The sequence below is a fragment of the Phoca vitulina genome, unplaced genomic scaffold, assembly GCF_004348235.1.
Source record: "Phoca vitulina isolate PV1807 unplaced genomic scaffold, GSC_HSeal_1.0 scaffold4, whole genome shotgun sequence".
In the NCBI taxonomy this organism is placed as follows: Eukaryota; Metazoa; Chordata; class Mammalia; order Carnivora; family Phocidae; genus Phoca; species Phoca vitulina.
Window position 1 is genome coordinate 65,266,142 of NW_022589707.1, and position 27,974 is coordinate 65,294,115.

At 40.6% G+C, this 27,974-nt stretch overlaps 1 protein-coding gene across 2 annotated transcripts in view; it reads right to left on the minus strand.

Moving 5' to 3' along the window:
• The window catches only part of CDK14 (cyclin dependent kinase 14), a 547,444-nt gene extending 537,296 nt beyond the window's left edge, over positions 1 to 10,148 (minus strand). The window contains exons 1-2 of one of the 2 annotated variants that reach the window (XM_032402206.1): positions 9,826 to 10,148; positions 2,930 to 2,961 (exon numbers count right to left, since the gene is read on the minus strand). In XM_032402206.1, the coding sequence (XP_032258097.1) occupies positions 2,930 to 2,961; positions 9,826 to 9,916 (123 nt within the window). In that variant the 5' untranslated portion in view covers positions 9,917 to 10,148. The remainder of the gene's footprint in view (positions 1 to 2,929; positions 2,962 to 9,825) is intronic. The other variant, XM_032402205.1, reaches the window with a different exon arrangement.
• Positions 10,149 to 27,974: the final 17,826 nt, after the last annotated feature.

Here is a 27,974-nt window from a genome sequence, read left to right on the forward strand (position 1 = left end):
TCCTCAAGGTCAAACATTTACACAAACCCTAGAGAAATCCTCTGTAGCAATCAGGGAGTAGCAACTACACTCTAGCCTCGAGCTAAGTAGCCCTCCACCTCATAAATACTGAGTGAGAAGAGAGTTGCCACACCTTGATGTATATCTAAGAACCTTACCCAGCCCCCACGTTTGAAGAGTCAAATCTTACCTGAATTCCAAAAGACTACAAGAGGAAAAGAAGACCAAGAAATGAGTTCAAGAAAACTTCTAACACTGTAGTTTGAAGACAGTCATTGAACAACTTGGTGATTTTCTGTTTATTTAATCACAGACGCAGTGCTCTTTTCTGATCTTAGTAAAATTGTAAATTCGTAAGATTTCAGCCTACATTTAAAGATAGAAAGCAATTTGAGGATGATCATCTATCTACCTGACTGGTTTTACAAATGAGAAAACTGAATGGCTAGAAACTGGCAAAGGAGAATCCACACTGACATTTGGTTCAACACTCTCTTTCCTTATTAGCAACAGATATTTACTCATATTCAACAGATATATTTATTGAATGTTAACCACGTGCAAGACACCCGAGGATTACAAAGCTGAATTTTAGAGGAGTATCCGAAAGTAACTCTCTTTATAGCTCTAATTCTTAATTTTGAACTAAATCTTTCCTTCCTCCTTGTAGCCCTTCCAAATACAGAAGGTGATGTCATGGTGAGAACGTCGGTAAAGAAATGATGATGATGATGATGATGATGATGATAACGACAAAGACAATGACAATACCAACTGAGACACTTACTATGTGCCCATCACTACCTGTTACCTTTACATACATAGCTTATTTAATCTTCAGAACAATCTTAGGAGGGAGATAAGTATCTCTAATTGATAAAAGGTTTGGAAAAAGTAAGTCAATTGCCCCTGAAAGGGTAGTCAAGTTCGGGTTTACACCCAGACATGACTTTACTACTACTGTCTCCTGGGTGCCTGACCCTGGCACTTCCCATAATTAACTGGAAATTCCCTGGCCCCTCTGGACCTCAATTTCTTCATCAGTGAAATGATGAAGTTGGTCACATGATTTCCAACATCTCTTCCAGGTGTACCATTCTGCAATTTACTAATTTGAGGTTTTTAACCAATCTCTTGCGGTGCAGAGGAAGGAAAACACTTTGTAAAAGCTAAGGATAATTTTGCCCCAAATGACAAAATCCAGACCTTTGTGCAGAGGTTTCCGGGTAAAGGAGGGTGGGTTGTTATTGGCTTGATATATCCTTAACTTTCATCTAGGTTCCAGCCTCAGATTTTTGTGAAAGCTAATCTCACAGCCATGTGAAAAATAACATACAGTCATTAACAATGGCATTTAAACTAAACAGGAGGTTTTTCAAATCCCTAATAATGATTAGGAGTCCTCTGTAAAAACATGGGAAAATACCACATTATTGCTTTTATAAGAAAAAAAGCAGGATGCAATATATGGCTTTTTTTTTGGTTTCTGAACAAGGAGAAAGAAGCAAGAACATTCAACAGTGGTTGTAGTTAGATAATAGGATTGGCAGATTTTTCTTTCTCTTTTTCCTTATTTTTCTTTTTTATGTAAGCTTAAATTACCTCCATAATTAGAGGGGAGACTTTTCTTTACAAAGAGAGAAAAGGTGTCCAATATTCTCACATTGATTTCTTCTGAGAAGAAAATACTCTCCTAGAAGCATCTCAGTAACACTGCAGACATTCCAGAAATACAGGTTTAGAGGTGAACATCATTATTACCTACTACAGATGAGGAAGAAAATAGTCCTCTATTGCTTCAGGTCTAGAATAACTAAGTTTTACAGGATGTTTCAGGACTCCTGGTAGGGGAAGTTGCTTTGGAGTCCAGGGACACATAGCTCCACAGAGCTGGGTGCCAGGAAAAAAAGAACAGGTGCAAACGACGAAGCAGCAGACCGTGAGAACCAAACGTCACTGGCCCCATCCAAAATCCCGATCTGGAGCAGGCTCTCCCTGTGTGGTCCTGCCCTGCACCCCGGCCAACCACATGGTCAAGGGGCCTTTCCCTGAGCACAAATGTCCTCACTTCTCTGAAGCACTACACAGAGGGACGACAGGTAGCATATTTCATAGAATCTGCAACTGAAAAATCACAACCACAACCAAACTAATCTAGGCTCCATTAGGCTGCAGGATAAGCACGTTGTGTGTATACCTCTGTGTTCACATATAAACTCCCAATATATAGACACACGTGGCCCAGTTTATAACACAGATCAGTAACTGTGGCTTTGGATGGTGACAATGAAACACTTCACTCTATAGCTCTCTTGAGAATATTTTGTAAACACATTGTGTCTCTCGTGATTCCCACTGATACTACACAAAACTCAGGAAAGAATACAATTTAAAAATCACATTCAGAATGCTATTAATTACATAGGAACCCTCGGCCTTACTGGAACAGACTTTTTTTTGCTACTTTGTAGCAAGTAGATAAAGACAGATCTGATATACAAAGAAGAGAAAAACAAGAACAGGAAAAGTCAGCTTCTCCTGTGGGAGTCTCACAGACAATATGTGGCGTCAACATCACATCACACCCGGACTCAGAGGAGGGCTGCAGGGAGCCGTGATGCCCAACTCCCCAACAACTCCAGACTTGCCCTAAGCATCCACCTCACACTGGGCTTCACCAGCTCCACCACCATTAAGAAAGCAGCAATACAAAGGCCAGCGGGTATCCTTTATTCATTTAAAAAGACATATTTATGTTGATTGCTACCAAAACTCCTTCGAATGATTACTTAAAACTGAAAATAATGTAACTAGAGAGATGTCATCTTTTTTTTAAGGCATTTTTTTTCTAAGTGTGAAGTTGGCACCTATTAACTGTACCTGGCGGTAATTAAATACATCTAACGTTAGATAAAGAAATTTAACCTACCTCATCAAAGGTGGTGTCGTCTTTCTTCAAAGCTATAAAATAAAAAGGGAAAGGAAACAGTTATTGTGAAACATCTCAAAGAGGCTAAGCATCTAAGTTCTAGAAAACAGAAGGAAAACAAAGCAGTATGGTGTTTTCATTTCAGAAAGTAAAACTGTACCCCAACCTGAATAACAATGTTATGATACAAATAGGAAAGCTGCAAATGAGACAGAGAATTGCACAGCATGCATCTTTGTGAAACACTTTCATAAATATGTAAATGGACGATCCTCCCAAGTATGGAAAAGAAGTATGCATATCTTTCCCCTATCTCTTCTTTAGTAGAAAAACGTTTTAATGAAAGTATGAAAGCATCAAAAAGTAATCTTAAAGAAATTTCCCCCTCAACTCCTGGGTTTTGAGCATATATCATTGGGCACAGTGTGTGGTCCTCCCAAACCAACTGTCAGGATGACACCCCCTCTGCACTGTGCCCTGAATGAGATTTTCATGCCGAGGGAAGTTTAAATACGGTGAGAAAAGACTAAGCATGTAAAATAAGCACTGCAGAGACATAATTCAAGCATTTCAACATGATCCATTTTATAACAAAGTATCACGAAAGGAAACAATACATTCAGAATATTTTATAGGAGTTAGCAAATACTTAAAATTTATTTAAATGTGCAGCTTCAGAACTGGAATTTTATTACTCTAAAGAGAAAGAGAAGTATTTCATGCATTATTGGCAAACACCCTAGTTCCTTAAATCCTACAATTACTTAGAATGTTTCATATTAAGGAGAATGCACAAAGGAACTAATTTGGCTGAAACCACTAATTGGAGAAATGTTTCCAATTTATAGAATTGTGCATAGGTGTTTACTGGTCTATACTAGACAGTTCTAGTCAGGATAGAAGCACTTGTGTCGCTCTTACTTGGAAAGCTATGTTCTGACAAAAGCAATGGAAAGCAAATTATGTTGGCAATTAAGCTCTGAGAGAAGTCATGTGCTTAAACTGAAGCTATCATTTCAGAGCCTATACTACACAGTGTAGCAATCTTGAAGAGGGTATTTTCTGTTTCCTACTATAGATGAGGTTGTGGAGAGTTAAGGTGGATGAGGGCAGATTGAGGGAGATAAAATGTTTTTGAAAGTTTAATTCTTAGTTTTCCTCTTTTTTGCCTAAGAAACTGATCTGTAATAAATTTCTCTACTTGCTTTATTAGAAGACAACTTCTTCTGAGTGAAAAATTAAAAAACAGCCCTTTCTCCTAGTCTGAAATGGCTTATCTTGCATTCAATTACTTACACACATTTTATTATGTATTTGCTTTAACTTACATTAAATCCAAAATAAGCTATTTCGATAGAAAGCTATTGAGAAAGCTAAGAGCCTAGATGATCTTTAATTGCTATATTTTAACTTAGAATGTAAAACTTCTAATCTGAAAGGCTTTCTTTAAATATCAACCAACCATGTTACTAAACTACAATCCTCACTTCCCTCAAACCTAAGGCATGTCCTCTAATCAACATACTTCAGTAGTGATTCCTAGATAAAATATTAATGACCTACATAAATATAGGCAAGTTGTCCCATCTAAAAAAAAAAAAGTGGTTTTTTTTTTTTTGGAATAAATGATTAGCTCAGTGATTTCAAATACAAAGTCAATCACTGTACAGCCTCATACCTAGCTCATTTAACAAAGATAAATGAAAAATTATGTGGCTGTCATGCAAGATGCAAAGCTAAAGCACCAAACTTATAATTCACAGCACAAACTTCCTATAGTTTATTTACTTTGGACATGATAAAGTTCCAAAATTTAGCCATGGGTTGTCTTAAGCAAAGCATCAAATAGGAACTACAGTTGATACTATCCTTCGGGTAACTGCAAACAGAATGAAGACCCTCAAGCTGAGAGAAAGCAAAAAACTAAAATGTCTCTGACATCTGGACGGGGCTCTTTCTTTCTTGCCTCCTGGATAAAGAGGTGGGTCTGAAGACAGAAAGAGAAGGAAGAAATAGAAGAGGAACTGCAGGCGTGTTTTCTAAAATATAAGTAGCAGGAAGCTAGATTCTCTCCCCCGCATTCTATTCTCAAGCCCAAGATACCACAGGGGAGAACATTTTAAGACCCCAAAAAAGCTATGGCTTCGTTGAAACCCTTTATTGGTAGACTGACACTTTATACAGTTACTTATAAATATTGAATCCTTGCCCTGAACAGCAGTTAAAAGTAACAACAAAGACCAATTAAAGACGTCTCTGCCAAATATTTATCAGGTCATTGATGAATAAACTCTGACCTAAACAAGCACACAACATGTCATTATTGATTACATTCCCTGATTGTCATTAATCATTCATGTAAATGTAAACTCACAATTGTCTTCGAAGGTATCTTGGAATAGCGAGCATATTACATTTTTATGGGTTAACAAGGTGGTATATATTAAATCATTTAAGATATTCAGATATCCTATTTAGTCCTCTACTCAGACACTGCTTCCTCCAGAAAGCTTTCCATGATCCCACCAAGACTAAAGTGGTGTCCTTCATATGTTCTCCAACAGCAAATTATGTTAATCTTCCTGGTAAAATTTGTCACTCTATATTGTCAGTGCCCATTCATTGGCCTGTATCCTCTTAAAGTCCTTGAGGACTGGTAAGAGTGGCCGCTGAATCTCAATGTCAGCACAGTATCTAGCACATATGACGTACTCAATAATTATTTGTTAAATTAATGAGTTCTACCTCAATGGCAAAACAACAGCCTCTTATATTTTGAGACACACTAAAGTTTTGGTATATGAAAACCATACACTATTTTCTCTTATGAAAGGATCATAGATATAAATTCCATTTCACAGTTGGCAAATTAAAATCTTCTGAAACTACATGGGGAGAGAACATTGGTACTATATTTAAATTCTGTGCCTGAACCTTTACTCTTAAGAATGGACTTATCACATGACAGCTGGACCCTACATTACACACTTACAGCACAAGGTAACAAACCCCAAAATTCAATGTAACCATAGCCTCTTCCTTTCATTCAGTTCTCTCACAAACTACATCTTTTAAAGGAATGGTATACATGGGGTTCATCTCCAATATCACAGAGTACAAACTTCCTTTCTCTACAAGTTAATCCAAATAAGTGTGAAGAAATGCACTCAAATGAATATGAAGAAATGCCAGTTTGACCTTACTCTTACGCCAGATATTACAGAAAGCCTTCCTCCTCCTAGGCTATCATTTAAAAATTAAAAGAAAGAAGGAAAGAAAAGAGGAAAAGGATTTTAATATAACCTTTTTATTTTTTTTTATTTTTTTTAAAGATTTTGTTTATTTGACAGAGAGAGACACAGCGAGAGAGGGAACACAAGCAGGGAGAGTGGGAGGGGGAGAAGCAGGCTTCCCGCGGAGCAGGGAGCACGATGCAGGGCTCAATCCCAGGACCCTGGGATCATGACCTGAGCTGAAGGCAGACACCCAACGACTGAGCCACCCAGGAGCCCCTAATATAACCTTTTTAACAACTAAGTTCCCATTTGTCGTTTTTTATGCTAACCAAAAAAAAAAAAAAAACAAACAACAACAAAAAACATAAGACAACTACAGTAGTTCCTAAATAAGTGAACACACTGACACTATTTAGCAGAAAACGATAAATACTCACCACTGAAATCAGTGACTGCCTTTGAAATTCAATTACACCCATCTTATAAAAGAACTGTAACTGTGTTATAGTCACTCTCTGGCAGATGTCATAAATTAGAGTGCTATGGCTTGAAAGCAAATGTGTTTTATTAGACCTTATACAATATAGTAATTTCAGATCAGCTGTATTTGGGATGGGTAGTGACAAAGTTGACATGATCACTCAAGTGTGAATAAATTAAACATTAGCATTACCACTTTTATACAGTCAAAACCGTTAATAATAAACACTGAATATCACATACTTTCAAACGTTGTCCTCATTTTCTATCAATGATTAATTTCTCATGGCTAAACAATGATACTGTATATTTTGCCATATAACAAGCTACACTTTTGAATCATCCTAAAAAAGCAAAATTAAGTCAGTATGTTTATTTCAAAAGCCATTGTAGATTGGTTAAAGGGAATGAAAATGTTGAGATGTTGTATTATTCAACAAGAATAAACCATTCGCTCTTTGATCTCCTCGTGAAGTACCAGTGAAGACAGGAGGAAGATGGGGGATAAACAGAGAAATGGGAAGGAAGAATATCAGCCCCCAGTACTGTTCTTCACATGGAACAGATACTGCACTAGATATTTTATGTGTCCTACCTGATTTAATCTTCACAACAACCTTGAGAAAATTTATACCTGTGGACTCTGGAGTTTAGGGGTATTCTGCTAGTTGCCCAAGGCACACAGCAAGCTGGGAAAACAGGGTTCAAACCCAGACCAGACTAACTCCAAAACCCATCCTGTTTTTATACTGTAAAGTCAGTGGCCACTTCTTCCCCTCACTTCTCTTGCTTCCCACCCAGAAGATCAATTATGTCAATATGATGTAATCACCAATAACGGTAATAACATATTATGAATATTTATTGAGTCTGCACTATGTACCATACAGGACATCATATGCGTTATTTCACTAAGTGCCAATAACAAAACTGAGGTGTACATGAAAAACTGAAGCTCAGAAGTGGAGGGACCTGTCCAAGGTCACACAGCTACAAGTGGCAAGATGGGAAATCCCAGTGGTCTGACACACACAGCCCACATCCTGAATCTATGCACTATATAATTCCATAGTAAAAACTCCATTCCATAGCCTCAAGCACCTTAAAATCTTTACATAATCAAATTGATTTTATTGCTTTGTAATTTTGCTAATAAAACATTAAGAAAATACATAGATAACAAAGATGCATTTTTCTGTAATCCCATTTCCAATGCATGTCTTGGATTTGCTATATACAAGCGTAACCATGTAAACCTCTTTATCTCCTTTTACAGTATTCCAGAATGAGAGTTACTATTCAGAATCATGACCCTCCATCAATACAAGAAATAATCAGTTATGTTCACTGCACTGTACTGTTTCTGAAAGGGAGGAAGTAAAATCTACTATATCTTAGAACATATTTTAAGAAGTGTTGGAATCAAAAGGAGTTTCACATCACTAACTCTCAGTAAGCTAGAAAATCCAATTAACTGTAATACCCCACTTGCCAGCACTGTAGTTAATCCAAATTTTACTGATTGGAGATCAAAATCTTGAAATTGCTTAAACATAAGGAATTTTTGTATTAATGTCCTTGGTTTCTTACTGAGATTCAACCGCAATGAATTATTTAACACAAAACTGGAAGGGCTCCAACAGAGTCATTAGCATTAGTAAATATACAGTTAATGTGTTTTAGAACAGGGCTTAATGGACTCCAGAACCCGCCTCTGTGATGGTTTGGGTCCCGGGCAGAACACTCTCCTTAAAAATGCACACCAACTCAACACCTTGCTCTCTCACATTCTTCTTGGTTTCAATCTTCATTTGCATGTAGGAACTCTTCATATGCATCCCTAAGTAAAAGTGAAACTGCAAATATCCGATACATGTAATAAGTAAAACCAGGATTAAATATTGGTTTCACACCATAACTTTACAGCCATTTTGGAAGAGATTTTGTATACCAATAGGAAATTTTAAGTTAAAGACAAAGAAAACTAGGCTAAATTTTGATCCATATTTTCTCTTGCTTGAACAAAGTTTGCATATTTTAGAGTGCACTTATAAAATGATTTTTAAAGGAAGGGATGGAAGGATGACTACAACACTCATATGCACCCCAGGGGTTTATTTTAAGGAATTAAGTACCTTATGCTTAATTTCCATTAACACGTTCATTAACATGGATGACATGTTAAACAAGTGAAACAAAGGCTAGAAGGCTTCTTAGGGAATCTGAGGGGTTATTTTTAGTGTTTGTATGATTCTCTTGCTGAAAACAGTTACCTACATAAATGAAAGTTATAATGTTAGAGGAAGCAGCTACCGTCTTAAGGTTAAAAGGGGCTTTCTACGGCCAACCCTAAAAAGCTAACAAACCCATTCCACACAATACTGTTGTCACCCTGTTATAGTCTGTGACATGGATTTATTCTTAAATGTCCTAAACATTTCTCAGTCAGTTTTTATTTGTACATCATTTGGTTGGTTGGCTGGTTTAAAGACAATAGTTCCGGAGCTCTAGTAAATATGAGAAGTTCGGGAGACTCATTCCTAAATGTTCAGATAAGTTCACAGCGCGCATTTATTTGCCGCAATGGAAAGATTCAGAGAGCTCGGGACGGAACAGCCAAATCTCGCTTTCGAGGACCCGAAGTACCGAACAAAAGGTCCCAAGGTATCTGTCCCACTTCCCTTTACGTTGGATGTCTTAAACAATACCAAGGCACAACTCAACGTCTCACCAATTTCCAAAGCTAAATTATTTACTAAACACCCCAGAGCAAAGCCTGCGCGCAATAAATAAATAAATAAATAAATAAATAAATAAATAAATAAATAAAACAAGTGACCCAGGCGGCCGTGCAGCCGGTTGCGCAGCGGGGCCCGGGGCGTCCCATCGCCTGTCCACCGCGGGCGCGAAAGCCCGAGCGCTAGTGGCGAGGAGACGGAACCCAAACTGTAGGCTTAAGATCATCCACAAACGAACCCCCAGATCCTGAGGGAGAGGGGTGTCTCTCCTTTCCATTGTCGCCCTCCCCCCAGGTCCGGGCACTGCTCGGTCCACCGTCCGCTCGCAGCGCAGCCCACGCCAGCCCCGGGTGGCCGCTGCATTGGTGGTGCCAGAAGCGCGGGGAGGAGGAGCAGACGACGGGGGTGACCGGCCGGGTGCCCGGGGCAGCGCGCCACTCACCAATGCGGCTGAAACTCTCCGACAAAGTTCTCCGCAACTTCTTCATCTTGCCGATCTTCTCGGCCGGCTGCGGCTCAATGAGGTCGCACATCTGGGCGACACGGGGCTCCGGCAACTTCCCCAAACTGGTCCAGAGCGGAGCGCAGACAACGGCGAGGGCGCGCGGCAAGAAGGCGGTGCCTCCTCCTCCTCCTCCTCTTCCACCACCTCCTCCTCCTCCGGCCAGGAGGCGACGCGCTGGGCTCGGGAGGCGAGTGGCGAGCTGCAGGCTCCGCTCGGGCCTGGGCCGCGGCTGGGCGGGCGGGGGCGTTCTACGTGGTGCCGGGGGCGGCCGCCATCGCCGCCGCCGCGGTAGCCCCGTGCCGCGCCGCCGCCCGGCTCATTTTCCCTCCTTTGTAACCGAGAGCGGCGCGGCGGGCGGCCGGCAGTGGGGGCGGCGCGGCCGGAGGCGGGGCGGGGCGGGGCGGGCTGGGAACGAGGTGCGGGAGCCGGGGGTCGCCGAGTGCACGGGCACAGGCGGGGAGAAGTTCTCAGCCCCGAGTTTCGGGCACTCGGGAGAAAGAGGCGCGGCGCGGAACCGCCACCCGCCCCGCCCTCACCGCCCCTCCCGCCGCCTCCGCCCCGCCTTCCCTGGGCAAAGGACCCCGGGCGCGGGACCCCAGCGGGACCTCGGCTCCCGGGCTCGGAGTCGCGTCCTCTTCGGGCCTGTCAGCCGGGCTCGCGCCCCCGCGGCGCCCCCTCCCGGCCGCCCCCGCGCGCCTCTCCCGGCCCGGCCCGCCCCGCCCCGGCCGCGCGCTCCACGACCGGGGCCGGCGGAGGGCCTCGAGCAGGCAGGGCTGGGAACGGGCCGCGACGGGGACTCCGTCTCACGCTGTGGGGAGGCCACCCAAAGGGAAGGCTCTGGATCTCGGTCATTTATCTGAGTGGTTTTCTCCTTGCCACGAACGCGCGTGAAAAGAGCGAGGAGTTGGGGGGGGGAGAGGGTGGCCGCCACCACTGCCTCTGAGTCCGGGGAATGGAAAGGCCTGGGGGACCACTCAGGTTTGACGGTGACTTTTTTTACCGCCAGTTTTGCCAGAAAGACTGTGAAGTGAAAGATCCAAAGGGAAAGGTGGGCCCGTTTTTTAGGGGAGTCAAGTGCAGAGGTAGAAGCGTCAACTGTAACCCCCCGAGGCAGGGCTATGCTGTTTCCTTCACCCCTGTGTCACTCTGAGTGACTGATGGGAATGTAGATGTAGCTAATTTCTGATAGGAACACCCAGTTCCATAGTAAATAGCAAACAGAAGTCCTTCGTCTCTACCAGTTTTAGAATATATTTCCAAACTGGAAGATTTGGAGGCCAAAAAGATTCTGACCTCCTCTCCCCGCCCCCCCCACAAAAAAAAAAAAAATTTAAAAAGGAGGGGGTTAGAGGAGGCTTTATAAAATCCCAGAACAAACAGTTCAGGCAGCAAACACACATCGTCTTCATTCTCTTAAAATGTGGTGCAGCGAGCGCTCCAAACGTCAGTCTCCCAGGGGAGAGAGAAGGAAGATGGGGGAGGGCCTGAATGTTGATTTGGGGCCAGCAAACTCCTTATGAATAGAAATTTAGTAATCTTGAGTCATCTGGCTGTGTAAGTAATAAGAGCTTGTGAGCGTGTGACAATGCTGTTTGGTTTAAAGGAAGTTTTGGGGAGTTTGTATTTTGTTGAAAGATTTTTATCTTAAAACAAAAACTAGCCCCCTGCCTTCCTTAAATTGTGAGGTAGAACACTTCGATTTGTTCTGCTCTGTAATGAGCACATTATAGGGTCTTTGATACATTGCTCCTGATAAAAGACAGGAAGTCAAGCCAAGTGGGGAGCCAAGGAGGGTGGGGAATTCATCAAGAAAGTCCGTATGAGTTAAAATGCAAGGATGTTGGGTCCTAGTGACCATATTTAGATATTACAGACAGCACCAAGTATGTCCTCAGACAGGAAAAAGTTTGACTTTTACCACTTCCTCGGGTTAGTTAGGGAGAAAGTTATCAGCAGCTATGAATGAAAAGACAAAAAGCAACCAATCAACATACTGATGGGTTCTATCTACCAGTCAACAAAGATAAAATAGTTACTAATTTAATAAACTTTGACTGCGGGGCGCCTGGGTGGCTCAGTGGGTTAAGTGTCTGCTTTTGGCTCAGGTCATGATCCCAGGGTCCTGGAAGCGAGCCCCAGGTCCATCCCGCTCTCTGCTCAGCGCGGAGCCTGCTTCTCCCTCCCCCTCTGCCTGCCTCTTCCCCTGCTTTTGCTCTCTCTCCCTGTCAAATAAATAATTTTATAAAAGCTTTAAAAAAATTTTAAAAATAAACTTTGACTACTGTATGTCTGTGGCTATCCTAGTCACTCTGACAGTATCATATAGGTAAATACACATACAGATATAGATTCTCCATTTCACCTCCCCAGTATTTAATATTTCCAACTTTTTAAAAGGTCAGCTTCTGCCTTAGTAAATCATGGTATATCCATACAAAGGTACAGTAGGTAAACATTTTTTAAATGAGATAAATCAGTATGTATTGTTGGATAAATATATCTAGGGTAAGTGAATAAAAAGCATATTAATCATTAATACATTTGTGGGAGGAAATATATTTCTATGTGCATAGAAAATTTCTCTTAAAAAAGAACAAAGGGGTGCCTGGGTGGCTCAGGGTTAAGCGTCTGATTCTTTTTTTTTTTTTTTTAAAGATTTTATTTATTTATTTGAGAGAGAGAATGAGAGAGAGAGAGCATGAGAGGGGGAGGGCCAGAGGGAGAAGTAGACTCCCCGCTGAGCAGGGAACCCGATGTGGGACTCGATCCCGGGACTCCAGGATCATGACCTGAGCCGAAGGCAGTCGCTTAACCAACTGAGCCACCCAGGCGCCCCAAGTGTCTGATTCTTGATTTCAGCTCTGGCCATGATGTCAGGGTCATGGGATAGAGCCTTGCATAGGGCTCTGCACTCAGCACAAAATCCCCTTGAGATTCTCTCTCTCTCCCTCTCCCTCTGCCCCTTCCCCGACTTGCGCAAGGTCTCTCTCTCTCTCTCAAATAAATAAATAAAAATTTAAAAAGAACAAAGAACTGTTAAGTGTGCATACCAGAATAGAATGTTCCCTTTGCCCTTTATACCTTTAAGTACAATTTGAATGTTTTACCCAAAGAACACATTACTTATAAATACTAATAAAAATACTAATTTAAAACATAAAAATAATATTTACTTCATTTTTATCTACCCCACTCCAAAACTTCAGCTTTCCCACCTCCAACAAGCTTCACCTAATCACAATAGTATACCTAACAGGAGAGACAGTAATGGACCAAATAAACCTTGTCAAATATGAATAACCGACTTTCCATTATATGCTTAACAACTTCCTTTGTTGGTTATATATTAAAATGGTTAGTTTTGCAAGAAACCGTGACACAAAGAAGGAAATTTTTAACTGGATGCTTTTAAAATGTGAACACTTAGAGGATTCAACTCTTGACACAGTTATTTGTTTCACCTGTCTTCATCCTAGATTGTAAGTTCACTGAGGGCAGGGACCTTAGGTACAAAAAGTGCAATGTCTATTTCATAGTGGATATAAATTAAATGTCAAATGAATGTGGAATATACTGCTGCCACTGAGAAGTGATGTGTTGTCCTCAGAAACAAAGATGATTATCCAGCATCTGTGTGGCATATGTATTTTCAGTGGGAGGATGGATCTGTGCCAGTTCTCCATCCGAACTTCCAGTTCACAAGGTTATCGTTTTGGCTGGCCTGAATTAAAGGTGCAGAATCTGAATACAAACAGATAAGCTTACCTAGAGGCTGAACCCAGCATGGGTTGACCTTAATCAAACTCATCATTTAAAGCATGCATATGTATTAATTAGACCTTGAGCAGTAGCAACAGTGGCTGGAGAGCCAACTCTTAAGTGTTGTGTGGCCTTAGATAAGTAAGTGACTTACACACTTTCTTATCTATAAAATGAGGGGCTTGAACTAGATGAGCTCTAAGGGCATTCATAGCTGCAAGATTCTGATTTTAAGTTGAATGGTGAAATTTTTCCTCTCCCAGCTTATATACAAGGTAGATATATTAATGAGGAGTAATTAACATGCAAATAAGACAGACGAAGACCATCAACAAAAATTATGTGAAATGGGATACATTATTTCTAGTTAAGTTATACATAAATTATGTTTTTATTATAAATGGATCTTGTCCATATAAGAAAAATAGCAGGCTAATACGCTGGCAGTAAATTTTAAGGGAATGAATCCTAATCCAAATAAGATGAAATATAGAGGATTTGATTAGAATCTAGAATCCAGCAAAAGCAGAAACAGATTTACCAATCTGAAACAGTATGAAAAGATATTGTCAGTAAAAAAAAATCCATGAAACAAGGATGCCAAGTACGTGGGGCATAGAGTTAGAAAGTGAAGTTAAAGAGAGAAAATGTATGTTTATTAATGTAAAAGTTTAGAATTTAGCCAAAGGGTAAATATTAAGACATACAAGCAGGTTATAATTATTAAAGTGGCAGAAATTTACATAATTAAATATCCTCTTAGAAAATCTAAACAGTCACTCTAGTTAATTATTTTTTAGGATCAAATATTATCCTCCTTTTTTGAACACATCCAGCAGGAACTGAAGGAGCACAAGGCTAGGTGACTTACACCAAGTTCCCAGTGAGTCATCAGTGAAACTAGTACATGGAATCCGAAACTCTTGTCACCAACTTTTGTGTTCCAATTGTTGGATAATGTCTGGCCTTAAGCGTTCCTGTTTTTTGTTTTTGTTTTTTTGACATAGAGCAAATTAAAATAAAAAGGGGGAGGAAAATGGAAGTTTGCAGAAACCACGGTATTCACACTCATATAAATGGAGCCCCCCAACTTTCCCTCACCCTGTTCTATCAGCCGTCCATTGCCTAGTGACTCCTAATTTCAATCCTTTTCACATTTACAGAATCACTCACTGTTGCCACAAACCTCTAAGCTTGTGCAGAAATAAAACCTGTATTTGTCTGATTGTTTTATAGGTAATTCTATATTTGTTCATCATATATTCAAGAGACCTAGGGACCTAAGTAATTGATCTACTTGCAAATGGCTATAATAAGAACAGAGAAGCTGCCAAAACATCCAAATGATGTCAAGTATAAATTAGCTCAGAAGAGTTTTGAAGAAAATTAACTACCAGGGTCAAAGCATGCATCGAAATACTGGTAAATTGCCCTGTCCTATTAAAACCATGCTTAAATAAATGTTAATGTTACCTCATTCCTGCTTTCCATTATTATATAATTTGTACAATGGAAGTCCATATAAGAAAATACCAACCACCATTTCTAACGAAGATACAAGTCACTTAATTAGGCCCTTTGGTGTTATTTGTGTGTGTGATATAGATGTGTCATTAAGAAAGGGTCCCCATTTATGACTGTCATCCATTTCAATGCACCATGTTCCACATCCACCAGAATTAAATTTCAGGGATCAGTCCTGTAATTGAACTCTAGATATGGATGTAAAAGTGGTCAGAAGCTAATGCTTTAGGGAATCAAAACCTTATGCCTTTTCATCAGTCTAGACAAGTCCTATTAGGGGCAATTAAGTTCAGAAATGCAGCTCTTCTATCAAAAACATCCTAATCTTTCTTTCCAAGGCCCTTGACAGTTCATCTGCATTCACATGCCTTTTTTTTTTAAGATTTTATTTATTTACTTGAGAGAGAGAGAGAGAGCACGAGTGGGAGAGGGGCAGTGGGAGAGGGGCAGAGGGGCAGAGAGAAGCAAACTCCCCACTGGGCAGGGAGCCCGGTGCAGGGCTCAATCCTGGGACCCTGGGATCATGACTTGAGCAGAAGGCAGAGGCTTAACCAACTGAGCCACCCAGGCAACCCTCACATGCCTATTCTAATCAAGGGCTTATAAGCCAGAAAATGTGTCCATAGGATAATTATATTGATGGTATCATCAGACATATCATATTCGCTAGCTAAACTCACTACTTATTATTTTTAAATGTAATTAAAATACTTATGGTTTTATAATGGGCTATAAATTGATGATCTCATTTTAACCTATACTACTCTAAGAGACATTATCATTATCATTATGTTACACAAGGAAATGGGCCAGGAGATGCCAAGAGACCATCCCCAAGATCATCACACAGCATCCAGTTTTAGATTGAGACACAGTTTGGTTACCAAAAACTTTTCTTTTATAAAACATTTTTGTAGCATGCTATAGGACATTTTCTTTTTCTTTTGCTATACTTTGGGTATAATTAGGATTGTCCTTATTGTATAGAAAGGAACTATTCTGAAGCAGAGAGAGTTCAAAAAACCAGCCAAACTCAAGCAGGTTAATGGATGGATCAAAGCTCCTAAATCCCAGTGCTGTATTTTGCTTTTTCCTACCATAAGGGAAATATTAAAAGTATGGTATTGAAAGATAATACAACCGACTTTGAAAAAGAGGCTCCTTTCTACTCTAACTGGTGTTTGTAAATGAACTAAACATTCTGAAACTATCACTTGTTGAGCCATTGCAGCGTGTGTCAGGGTAATGGATTAATAAAATGCAATTTGGTCGTAACCAATATTTAATAAAATATTCCCCACCTATGAGGATGAGTCATATCAAGATTATTTGGTGTCTGGGGCGCCTGGGTGGCTCAGTCAATTAAGCGTCTGCCTTCAGCTCAGGTCATGATCTCGGAGTCCTGGGATTGAGCCCTGCATTGCGTTCCCTGCTCGGTGGGGAGCCTGCTTCCCTCTCTCCCTTGGCCACTACTCTCTGCTTGTGCTCTCTCTCTCTCTCTCTGTGTCAAATAAATAAATAAAATCTTTAAAAAAAAATAAAATCACTTGGTGTCTTAGTCCGTTTGGGCTGCTATAAATGGAATACCATAGACTGGGTGGCTTTTAAACAACAGAAATTTATTTCCCACAATTCTGGAGGCTGAAAGTCTGAGGTCAGGAAGCCAGCATGGTTGACTTCAGGTGAGAACTCTCTTCCAGGTTGGAGACTGTCAACTTCTCACTGTGTTCTCACATTTCAGAAGGGGTGAGGGAGCTCCCTGGGACATCTTTTATAAGGGCACTAATCTCATTCACGAGAGCTTCACCCTCATAACCTAATCATCTCCCAAAGATCCTCCAAATACCATCATATTGGGGATTAAGTTTCAACATATGAATTTTGGGGGGACACAAACATTCAGTCTGTAGCACTAGGGAAGTGTTTTCAAAGGATCATTCTAGAACATCCTAGGCAGGGACTGGAGAGGCAGGAGGAGGAAGGGGCACATACAGACTGAAGAAACCTCCAAGATGATTCCTGTACAACCCCCATCAAGTAAGAATCATTGATTTAGTCCCTTAAGTAACAATATGATGGTAGTTATTTGATGAAAATCAGATAGAGAAGACCAGGGAGAAATATTCATGGAGCATAAAAGACAGTAAGATTGGAGAGGTAACATCCTAGGTGTGTTTCAAATGGTAAAAAAGAAAACAGGGTTAGGAGCCAGAAGATACTCTCAGTTCCAGAACCTTCTGTAATGACCTCTACAGCATCACCAATCCTCTGCCCTCTCAGCTGTAAACAAGAGATAGACAATTATCCTGGTCCTTCCCACCTACAAATTTAAGAGATCATCATCTCCTTTTCCTAAAACCAAGTATATGTAATTTCTTCTAATTGCAAACCAAGAAAACAGAGATTGGCTGATAGACTTGAACAGAAAGGATTGAGAGAATCAGTTTCCAGCACTATCTCTATTTTCTTATCATAAGCAAGTAATTTCACTTGTTTTCATTTGTATAATTATCAAATGCTTTATTTTTTATTTTGTTTTCAAGTTTTTGTTTATGTTCCAGTTAGTTAGCATAGGTGTAATATTAGCTTCAGGTGTAGAATTTAGTGATTCATCACTTCCATACATCACCCCGTGCTCATCACACCAAGTGCCCTCCTTTATCCTGTTCACCTATTTCACCCATCCCCCTGCCAACCTCCCCTCGGGTCGGGTAACCATCAGTCTGTTCTCTACAGTTTAGAGTCTGTTTCTTGGTCAAATGTGTTTTGACACCTACTATGTCCCAGGCACTGTGTTAAGAGCGGATACACTGCAATGAAAGGGGTGGAGCATAGTCACAGCCCCTGCCTGCCCAGAGCTTGCAGACTAGTGAGGGAAAATAAAAGATGACCCATTTTAAAACAGAGGAAGAACTGGGTGCTATCGATACCATGCAATAGGGAGATTTCTCCTTAATCTGAGGGTCAGACAAGTCCACCTTGAGCAATCTCAGCTAAACTGAGACCTGAAAGATCTGTAGAAGTAGTTAGGTGGCACGCAGGAGTCCCTGGCAGAGGGATCAGCACTTGGGGCCTGATGAAAAAGGAGGAGCATAGTGCATTCAAGAAACTGAAAGGTGGTTTGAGTATAAAATGGATATGAAATGGTCTGGTGAATTTGACAAGGACCAAAAAGTAGTCACTTTAGTGATCACACAGTAAAGGCTATCTAAGGACTATTAGAAATGTTAGACAACACTCATGGTACTTTCTGTTCCTCTTGAAAACCCACAAAATCATAGTGAATGGATTTTTTTTTTTTTAAGTGGAGCCCAACATGGGGCTTGAACTCATAACCCTAAGATCAAGACCTGAGCTGAGATCAGGAGTCGGACACTTAACTGACTGAATCATGAATGGTTTGAATGGATTTTTTTTTAAAGCAAAAGTCCACAAGCACATAGATAATAAAAGAAGAAACAACACCTAAACAATTTTCGAAGCCAGAAAAACCATAATTGAGTAGTTACTGACTTGGCAGCCCCAAGAAAGCTTAACCCTAAGCCAGCAGTTGGCAGGGCTGACAGGCAACCTAGTGAAGGTTTATAACTGAATGTCAAGATGCCTAACTTTCTTTCCTCACTTTCTTCCCATGGTTCTGACCAACTGATTGCCCTATAGTGAAACCCAGTTTCCAGGCCCAACAATGTAAGTTAACTTTGCCTAAAACTTTTTAGTACCTGTATCCTAGATTTGGGCGGGTAGACAAAAATCTCCAGACAGCTGATGGAATATTCTAATAAGAAAGAGGCCAAAACTAACATAGAAAAGCAACCAGGAAGGGATGCCTGGGTGGCTCAGTCGGTTAAACATCTACCTTTGGCTCATGTCATGATCCCAGAGTCCTGGGATCGAGTCCGGCAATGGGCTCCTTGCTCAGCAGGGAGCCTGCTTCTCTCTCTGCCTGCCGCCCCCCCCGCTTGTGCTCTCTCTCTCTCTCTCTGACAAATAAATAAATAAAACCTTTAAAAAGGAAAAGAAAAAGAAAAGCAACCAGGAAGAAATAAAGACTATGCAGGAGGGGGAAAAAAAAACCTATTATGAATATCTTCAAAGATTCAAAGATAGTGAAATAGTATAAGATATTGCAATCATTAGATAAGAACAGGATGCTACAAATATTTTTTTAACTTTGTTTTGTTTAAAGATTTATTTATTTGGGGCGCCTGGGTGGCTCAGTCACTGAGCGTCTGCCTTTGGCTCAGGTCATGGTCCCAGGGTCCTGGATCGAGCCCCGCATCAGGCTCCCTGCTCAGCAGGAAGCCTGCTTCTCCCTCTCCCACTCCCCCTGCTTGTGTTCCCTCTCTCACTGTGTCTCTCTCTCTGTCAAATAAATAAATAAAATCTTAAAAAAAAAATAAAATAAAATAAAGATTTATTTATTTGGAGGGGGGAAGGGCAGAAGGAGAGAAGCAGACTCCCCACTGAGCACAGAGCCCAACTCTGGTCTCTAGCTCATGACCCTGAGATCATGATGTGAGCCAAAATCAAGAGTCAGATGCTTAACCGACTAAGCCACCCAAGCAACCCTGGATGTTATAAATATTTTTAAAAGTAGCAGCCAGAGGGCAAAATGAATTCTTCAATATTAAAAATATCATAGTATAAAAGAAAACTTCAAGTGAAGGCTTAAAATATAAAGATGAGGAACAATCCCAGGAAGTAAAACAAAAAGATGGAAAGAGAAGAAGAGATTTTTTTAAAATGAGAAAGGAAAAACTAGTCCAGGAAGTTCAATACCTGAATAATGGGAGTTCTAGAAAGAGAACAGAGAAAATGGAGAGGGGAAACTATCAAGGAAACAACAATTTGAGAAAATTTCCTGGAATGAAAGGACATGACTTCCCAAATTGAAGCAGCCTTTTGAGCTCCCAAGACAGTGGATGAAAACAAACCTACGTGGAGACACATCATGAAATTGCAAAACCTTTTGTGGTATTAGAATATTTGACAAACTGCCAGAAAAGAAAAACAGGATCTAAAAAGAATTAAGGACCAGAATGGCTTCAGACTTCTCAACAGCCACACTGGATGCTAGAAAATAGTAGAAGAAAGTAACTTGTAATGTAGAATTCCCCAGCCAAATTATTAATTAAGTGGGAAGACAGAATATATATTTTCAGACATGAAAGATCAAAAATGTTGCTTCATAGGCCCATTTCTCTCAGAGGAAGCTATCAGAGGATTTGTTCAACTAAAATAAGAAAAGAGAAAATGGAATCTAGGAAATGAGATTCCAATACATGAGAAAGACAGGATGATGGTGAAAGGAAAAAAATCTAAGACCATGGCTCTAAGGGAATCTTAAAGATCAACCAGAGGCCCCAGGAGAAAGATCATCAAGAAAATGACATGGATAAAATAACCGGCGTTTAAAGTATGTTGAGGGAAAATTTACAAAACCAAGGGTGTGGGCAGTTTGGGGATGTATTAATGATAAATATGTAGAAAGTACATAGATCAGTCTACCCAGAGGTAGGCATGATCACCACTCAGGAATTTATTTGAGTGTCCAGACACGTGACACAATGCACCCACCAGTGAATATAAATGAAGTATATTTAGTACTAACACTAAGCTGGGGGTTCCCGGCAGGGAAAGGGTTCATTCAGGGGTATGGTGAGAGAATGAGCAAAGGGCTAGGAGTGGTCTGGGGCTTTGATTGTGATTAAAGGATAGAGTCAGCATAGTGGGGATTCCACTCAACAAGGATTCGAGCCTGCACTATATTTGAAATGCCCATTGACTCTTAGAGGTAAAAGCCTACACAGGTCTTCTTTCTTGGTTACTCAGATGTGGGGGAGATAGGAAATGAGGGGTAGAGACGAAAACTGTCAACAAACATCAAAATGGAGTCAAGCCTCTTATTACAAAAACCAAGTTATGGCGGGGGGCGGGGGTGGTGGTGGCAGTAATTAACCCAAGAAAAAAGCAAAAAATTATATAAGAAAAGATAAATATTCACAGCTTAGTATACACTATGATTTACAAAGCTCTATCAGCGCAAATACTAAATGCAATATAATTAAGTTTTAGCCACATTGAGAAGATGAGGAATGGGAAGTATTCATGTATATGGTAAGTACTGTAGGGGTTGGTGAAAATAAGCTGAATCTTCAACTTCTAGAGTTGGAGGTCACTTATTTTTTTTAAAAAAATTGGCAATATAAACATGTTCTTTAGAGGTACAGAAATGATTCCAAAGGAGTCAGGTAAAATAATTGATAGTGGTTGCGTCCTGGGAGCTAAAGCACAAGAGATGATGGACACTAACATGGAAGAGGGTATGCTGAGGACTGCTGTTTTGTTTGTATGTGTGTTTAACTTTTGAACATATATAATTAAATTACTGCTAAATTTGACTTTATCCTTAAAGGCAATGGGGAGCTATGTATCACCTTGCAGCTCTAAGCAATGAGGCTCTGGGCATGATAGTGAGACCGAATTTTATTTCATTCAGATTACTCTAGTTATTGGGGCGCCTGGGTGGCTCAGTGGTTAAGTGTCTGCCTTCGGCTCAGGTCATGATCCCAGGGTCCTGGGATCGAGCCCCACATCGGGCTCCCTGCTCGGCGGGAAGCCTGCTTCTCCCTCTCCCACTCCCCCTGCTTGTGTTCCCACTCTCGCTGTGTCTCTCCCTGTCAAATAAATAAATAAAAATCTTAAAAAAAAAAAAAAGATTACTCTAGTTATTTTGTAGAGAATTAGAGGGAGGAAAGAGTGGATACAGAGGTGACTATTAGGAAGCTTAGTCTAGCCCGGAATCTAGACAGGAAGTGACGTTGGCCTGGATTCAGGTAGGACAACAGGAGAAGGTAAAAGACAGATTTGTGAGTACTTCGTGATTGATTGGACTGTGGTCTGGAAGAGGGAGGACTCAAGACTGATACTGCATTTCCTGGTTTGGACAAGGGGTGGGTGGGGGCCATTGATTAAGATAGGACACCTATAAGAGGAGCAGGTTTGGAGGAAATGGAATGATTTCAGTATTGGAAATCCAAGCAGAATGGCTAGAAGCCCACTGCGGATATGGACCTAGAGCTCAGGAGTGAAAGTTGGGCTGGAAATGTAGATCCGGAATCGGCAGCAGAGAAATGACAATTGAAATCCTAGGAGTGGGTGAGACTGCTCAGGGAGTGGGTGTAGAGCAAGCAGCATCAAAAGCAGAGCCTGGAGGAACATAATCAAGGGATTAGGAAGAGGAGTCGGCAAAGGGAAGTGAGAGAGAACTGGCAGAGTAGCAGTAGGAAGGCCTATGTACTATGGAAGTCAAAAAAAATGTTTGACAGTATCCAGTGGAGTTAAAAGGGTGGCCGAGTTAGAAATGGGAATATACGCATTGCAGAGGCAAAGGGAAAGGAGTGTTAGTATCCTTGTCAAGAGCCATGTCTCTGGAGCACTGGGGTAGGTTGAGGGATGCATGTAAGCCAAAGCACTCATTTTAATCTGTATTTCACAGATAATAATGGGAAATTTTCTTGAGTCCTTTCTACAGGCCAGATACTGTATTAGGTACTTTATATACTTCATCTCATTTAACCCTCAAAACCAAACAATATCATTTCTATGAAATAGATGCTATTATTAACAACCCCATTTTTCAGATGAGGAAGCAGAAGTTTAAAGTTAAATAATTACACAAAGGAATAGATAGTAAGCAGACAGCTAGAATTTGATCTCAAGGAGTCTAACTCCAGAATGTACACCCTTAAACATTACACTATACCCTCTAAATGATCTGCCATAAATAACACCGTCCACTCATACATTCAACAAACCTGCTGTGTGCCAGGCACCATTCCAGCTGCTAGTGATCCAACAGCGTACAAAGCGATGCCCCTGACCTCACAGAACTTCACCTTCTATTGGAGGAGATAGTAAACAAATTAAGAAATGCATGCATATTTTCAGAACTTAGTGTAATGAACACTAAGAAAGGAGGGTAAGTTGCTGGAGAGTGGCTAGAGAAAATTGCTATTTTAGATCATTGTCTTCCTGAGATGACACTTCGGCTAAAACTTGAATAAATTCATCTACTAAGCCATGAGAAGATGCATTCCAGGCTGACGGAGGAGGAAGTGCCACCATCTAAGGTAGAGCAGAGGCAGGAGTGGGTACAGAAAGATCAAGGGAAAACTGGTAAGCCATAAAACTGGTAAGGGAGGTAGGGCTGCATCATGTTCAGCTTCATAGGTAAGAGGTTAGCTGTTGTTCTGATAGTGATGGGAAGAGACGTCTGGGTGGCTCAGTCGGTTAAGTATCTGCCTTCGGCTCAGGTTGTGATCCCAGGGTCCTGGGATCGAGTCCTGCATCTCGCTCCCTGCTCAGTGGGGAGCCTGCTTCTCCCTCTGCCCCATCCCCCCTCATGCTTATTCTCTTTCTCTCTCAAATAAATAAGATCTTTAAAAAACAAAACAAAAAAGAGTGATGGGAAGTCTTGGGAGGATTTTGAGCAGGACAGTGATAAACACTTACTCACATTTTATTAGCTTGCAACAGAGCCCAGGCTTTGAATCCTGTGACCATCATCCTTTCCATTATTCTCTAGAATCGAGACACCATGTGGCACCAAGCACTTGAAATGCACCCAATCCAAACTGATATGTATTCTAAGTGTTAAATACACACCAGATTTCAAAGACTTGGTACCAACAAAAGAATGAAATAGATCTCATAAGCCATTGCTTATATTCATTCAACATTCACTATATGTTGAAATGACAATATTTTAGATATATGAGGTTAAATAAAACATAATATTCAGATTAATTTCACCTATTTCTTTTTACCTTTTTAAAAAACGTACGTACTAGAAAATTTTAAATCTCATACATGGCTTGGGTTATATTTTTATTAGACAGCCCTAGTCTAGACAACTTCCCTTCTGCTCTCAGCTTCATAATGCAATGAAGACAAATGAAATAACTTGTGTAGGGCATTTTGAGTTTTCTTAAGGAAACACATTATGTAACAACAAGATAAATTATTGAGGATGATAGTCAGCCAAAAAAACGTACCATTCTTTACAGGCCAAAGATAATGTTACTGACTTGGTTGTGGTTTTGTGTTGTTTTTCCAACAGCAGTGATGAGTTTGCACAACATCCGTAATGTTTCTTTCCCCACCCATTCCACCCCCTCCCTATGCTCCCTTATGACCAAAACAGCAGGTTTTTTAAATACCTGGCACAGGTTAAGAATGCAGTTCTCCGCCATGGAAATTTTACTCTGTGCAAAGTACTCAGTCCCATATAGGTTTGAACCTCAGCCTATTTCATGTGAAATTCTAATTGTCTGGTCTACTGAGGCAAGCAGCTTCCAAATGTCAGTAATCATATCTATTATCATAATTATAGAATGCTCTTGGTTCTCTTATACTTAATTCAAAATATGGTCAATCAGAATGTACTTTTAGTGAAAAAATTTACACATAGGCTTTGACCAAGAAATTTGTTTTTCTTTGTGAATTTGTATCTGTGAAAAGTCTCACAATGTTATAAATTAAACCATATTTGATTTACATACGGCAGCATTAAAAATATTATTATAAGACATGGGACTTACCGGGGATGATACAACCATATTACTCTATCCGAGGTCTTGAACACCAGTAAGAAAACAGAAGGATCAAATGGACCTTCCTTCATCTCTGCTCACTTCTGCTCCCACCTCCTTGTTCTGTCCTGACAGGTAGATGACAGGCCCTTCCACTCAATTTTCAGTCTCTACTGTTATGCTCTGGATTCAATCTCCTTCTCAAGGACCTCACTGCTTTGCTTAACCTTTCTCTCCTGCATGTCACTGTCTCCTACCCTACTGGACCATCTCCATCAGCAACAAACAGCTTTAAAATCTCTTGTCTTTAAACACACATACACACCTCCCTTGTCCCCACATTTCCTTCCCTAAACTTTATAGCTTCTCTACTCCCCTTCATAGCAAAATCTTTCCACAGGGTTGCCCACAACTCTGTTTCCACTTCTTCATCTCCCATTCATTCTTCAGTGCACTAGTTAGGTTTCTTTCCCCTGCTGAAATCACTCTTGTCAAGGGCAAGACCTCCATGGAACCAAACGCAGGAGACCGCTCTGTCCTATCTTATGGTGTTCTCGGAGTACACATGGTAGAGTTGGCCACTCCCTCCTTGAAATACTCTTGACTTCCATGATGTTATCCTCTGGTTTCCCACCTATCCAATTGGCTACTCATTCTCAATCTCCTTTCTAGCCCTTTTGTTTTTATCAGACCTTTAAATGTTGAGGACCCTCTGATTCCTTGGCCTCTCTCTTTATCTACTCTCTCTGGAGAGCCTTTCAATCATTCCCATAGCTTTAAATGCCATCTAATTGCTGATAATTCCCAAATGTATACCCCAAATGTAAATTCCAAATTCATATATCCATATAGTTGAGTCTCAGCTATGTATCTCAAACTTAACATGTCTACAAATAAAATACTGATGTAATCTTCTCATACTAAGAGTAGTAAGAATAGTAATAAGAAGACAAAAAAGGAGAAGAAGGAAAGGGGAAAAAGGAAGGAAGGAAGGATTACATTTTGCTCTAACCAAAAATCAAGATGCCCCTTACTTCCCATATTTAATCATATTTATAATATAATTAACTATATTTAATCCACGAGCAAACTGTGTTAACCTATCTCTAAAATGTCTCCGACTCTTCTCCTTCTGTTCCTCTCCACCGTTACTACTCTAAATCAGAGCATCATTATCTCTCATTTGGACTATTGCTATATCCTCCCAACTGACTTCCCTGTCTCTGCTCTGGCACCTGCCCGTTCATTTTCAGAACAGCCAAAGGGATCTTTTTAAACCATGAAAGTTCATGTCACTCTCCTGACTCTCCTGTTTAAACTGTTCAATGGTTTCACAACTTCCCGCTGCACTCGGAATGAAATCCAAACACCTGACTGTCACTCACAGCTCCACGTGGTTCAGCCCCTGCCTGACTCTCCCCACCAACTCTTCCTCACCTTGGGGCCTTTGTACTTGCTGATCTCTCTACCTGGAATGCTCCCTGACTCCAACCTTCTCCTCTCATTTGAATGACAGGCTCCTTTTCATCCTTCAAGTCTCAACTTAAATGTCATCTCAGAGAGCCTTCCAGCTTACACATTTTAAAGCAACCTCACTCATTTGTTTTTCTTTTTACACGAGGCCTTGTTTGTTTCCCTCCCTGTATTTGCTACAATTCTGATTACATATTTTTGTATGTTTGCTTTCTTGACTCTCAGCCCCTGCCCCTCCCTTTTCCTTCTAGATCAGAGGATTGACATGCTGATTGGCATAGGACATTGGATGCTGAAGCCAAGCCCCACCCCGCTTCTCCCTCTTCTTGGAAGCCAGCTTATCTACTGAGCGTGTATCTGTCTGCATGCCCTTGTCAGGAGTTTTACAAGAACAGGCCTGTGCTGCTTCAGTGTCTGTGGCTGAGTGTGAAGTCCAGTTCAGGCCTAAAGTATTAGGAAGCCCACTATGATGATACAGCTAAGCTCTGACCACAGCAGCTCCATCAGTAAGAATGCTGACATTCTGATCTAGATCTCAACGTCTTTGGAGATCACATAGAGAAAAGAGAGGTGCTGTATGTTGACCCATACAAACACCAATATCTCTTTCCTGAAATGAATGGAAATCTAAGCCTGTCGCTTTTCAATCTTCTTAAACGATGGTATCCTTTCTTTAAACCATGTATATCTTAGTCCCAATTTGTGAAAAAAAAATGATTAACAAAAAAAAATGCAGAGATATTCTGATTACAGTAGTGATTAAATTAATTACTACTTTTTATGTAGCAAGTAACAGGAAGCTCAATTCAGATTAACAAGCAATAAGAAAAATTCATTGGTTCACATAACTGAATATTGGGGAATTTACCCACATCAGGGAGAGGCTGATCCTAGATCAAATGACCATGACCAGTTCCCAGGTTTTTTTTCCTCTCCATTTTTTGGCTCTGCCAAGAGCTCTGAGAAGCTCAAGATGGAAAAGGAAATTATACTACAAACAAATAATGTTTAAGAGACCTCTCCCTTGTGGTTCAAAGATGGCTACCAGAGATTCCTGGAGCTACTTCTCTTCACTCGTGTCCAGCAGCAAAGAAAGCATCTCTGTCAGGACCATCTGTCAAAACATATATTTAAAATTTTTTAAATGTTTTCTTTCTCTCAAGAAACATGGGCAAAATCTCTTGGGTTGAATTATGTGCTATCTTGAACTAATCAATTCCTACGGCCAGGAACATCAGATTCCAGGTCTTAACCGCAGAGCTGAGATGGCATCAACCACCAAAGCCATACAACTGAGAAGGAGCTGGAGGTGTTCTTGCTGGGGAAAGTGAGGAGTAGATGTTGAATGGAGGCAACCAATCAATATCCGTGTAAGTCTAAGAGGCTTGAATAACTCGCCTGATGTACAGCCCCTTTATACAGGTTCAACCTCTTATAATGTAAAATCCTCTCTGTATCTTCCAGAGTATTTGGGATCTTCCTTCCCTCTCTTCTTTCTTTCTTTTCTTTCTTTTCTTTCTTTTCTTTCTTTCTTTCTTTCTTTCTTTCTTTCTTTCTTTCTTTCTTTCTTTCTTTCTTTCTTTCTTTCTTTCCTTCCTTTCTTTCTTTCTTTCCAAATGGATTGGCCAGGATAAATATCTGTGCTCATATAGTTGCCCTATTTACAAGGCCCTAAGGGGAGCTCTTTGGAAGAGCTTAAAATTTTAAGACAATGTGTACTAAAGATGGGAAGGAAAA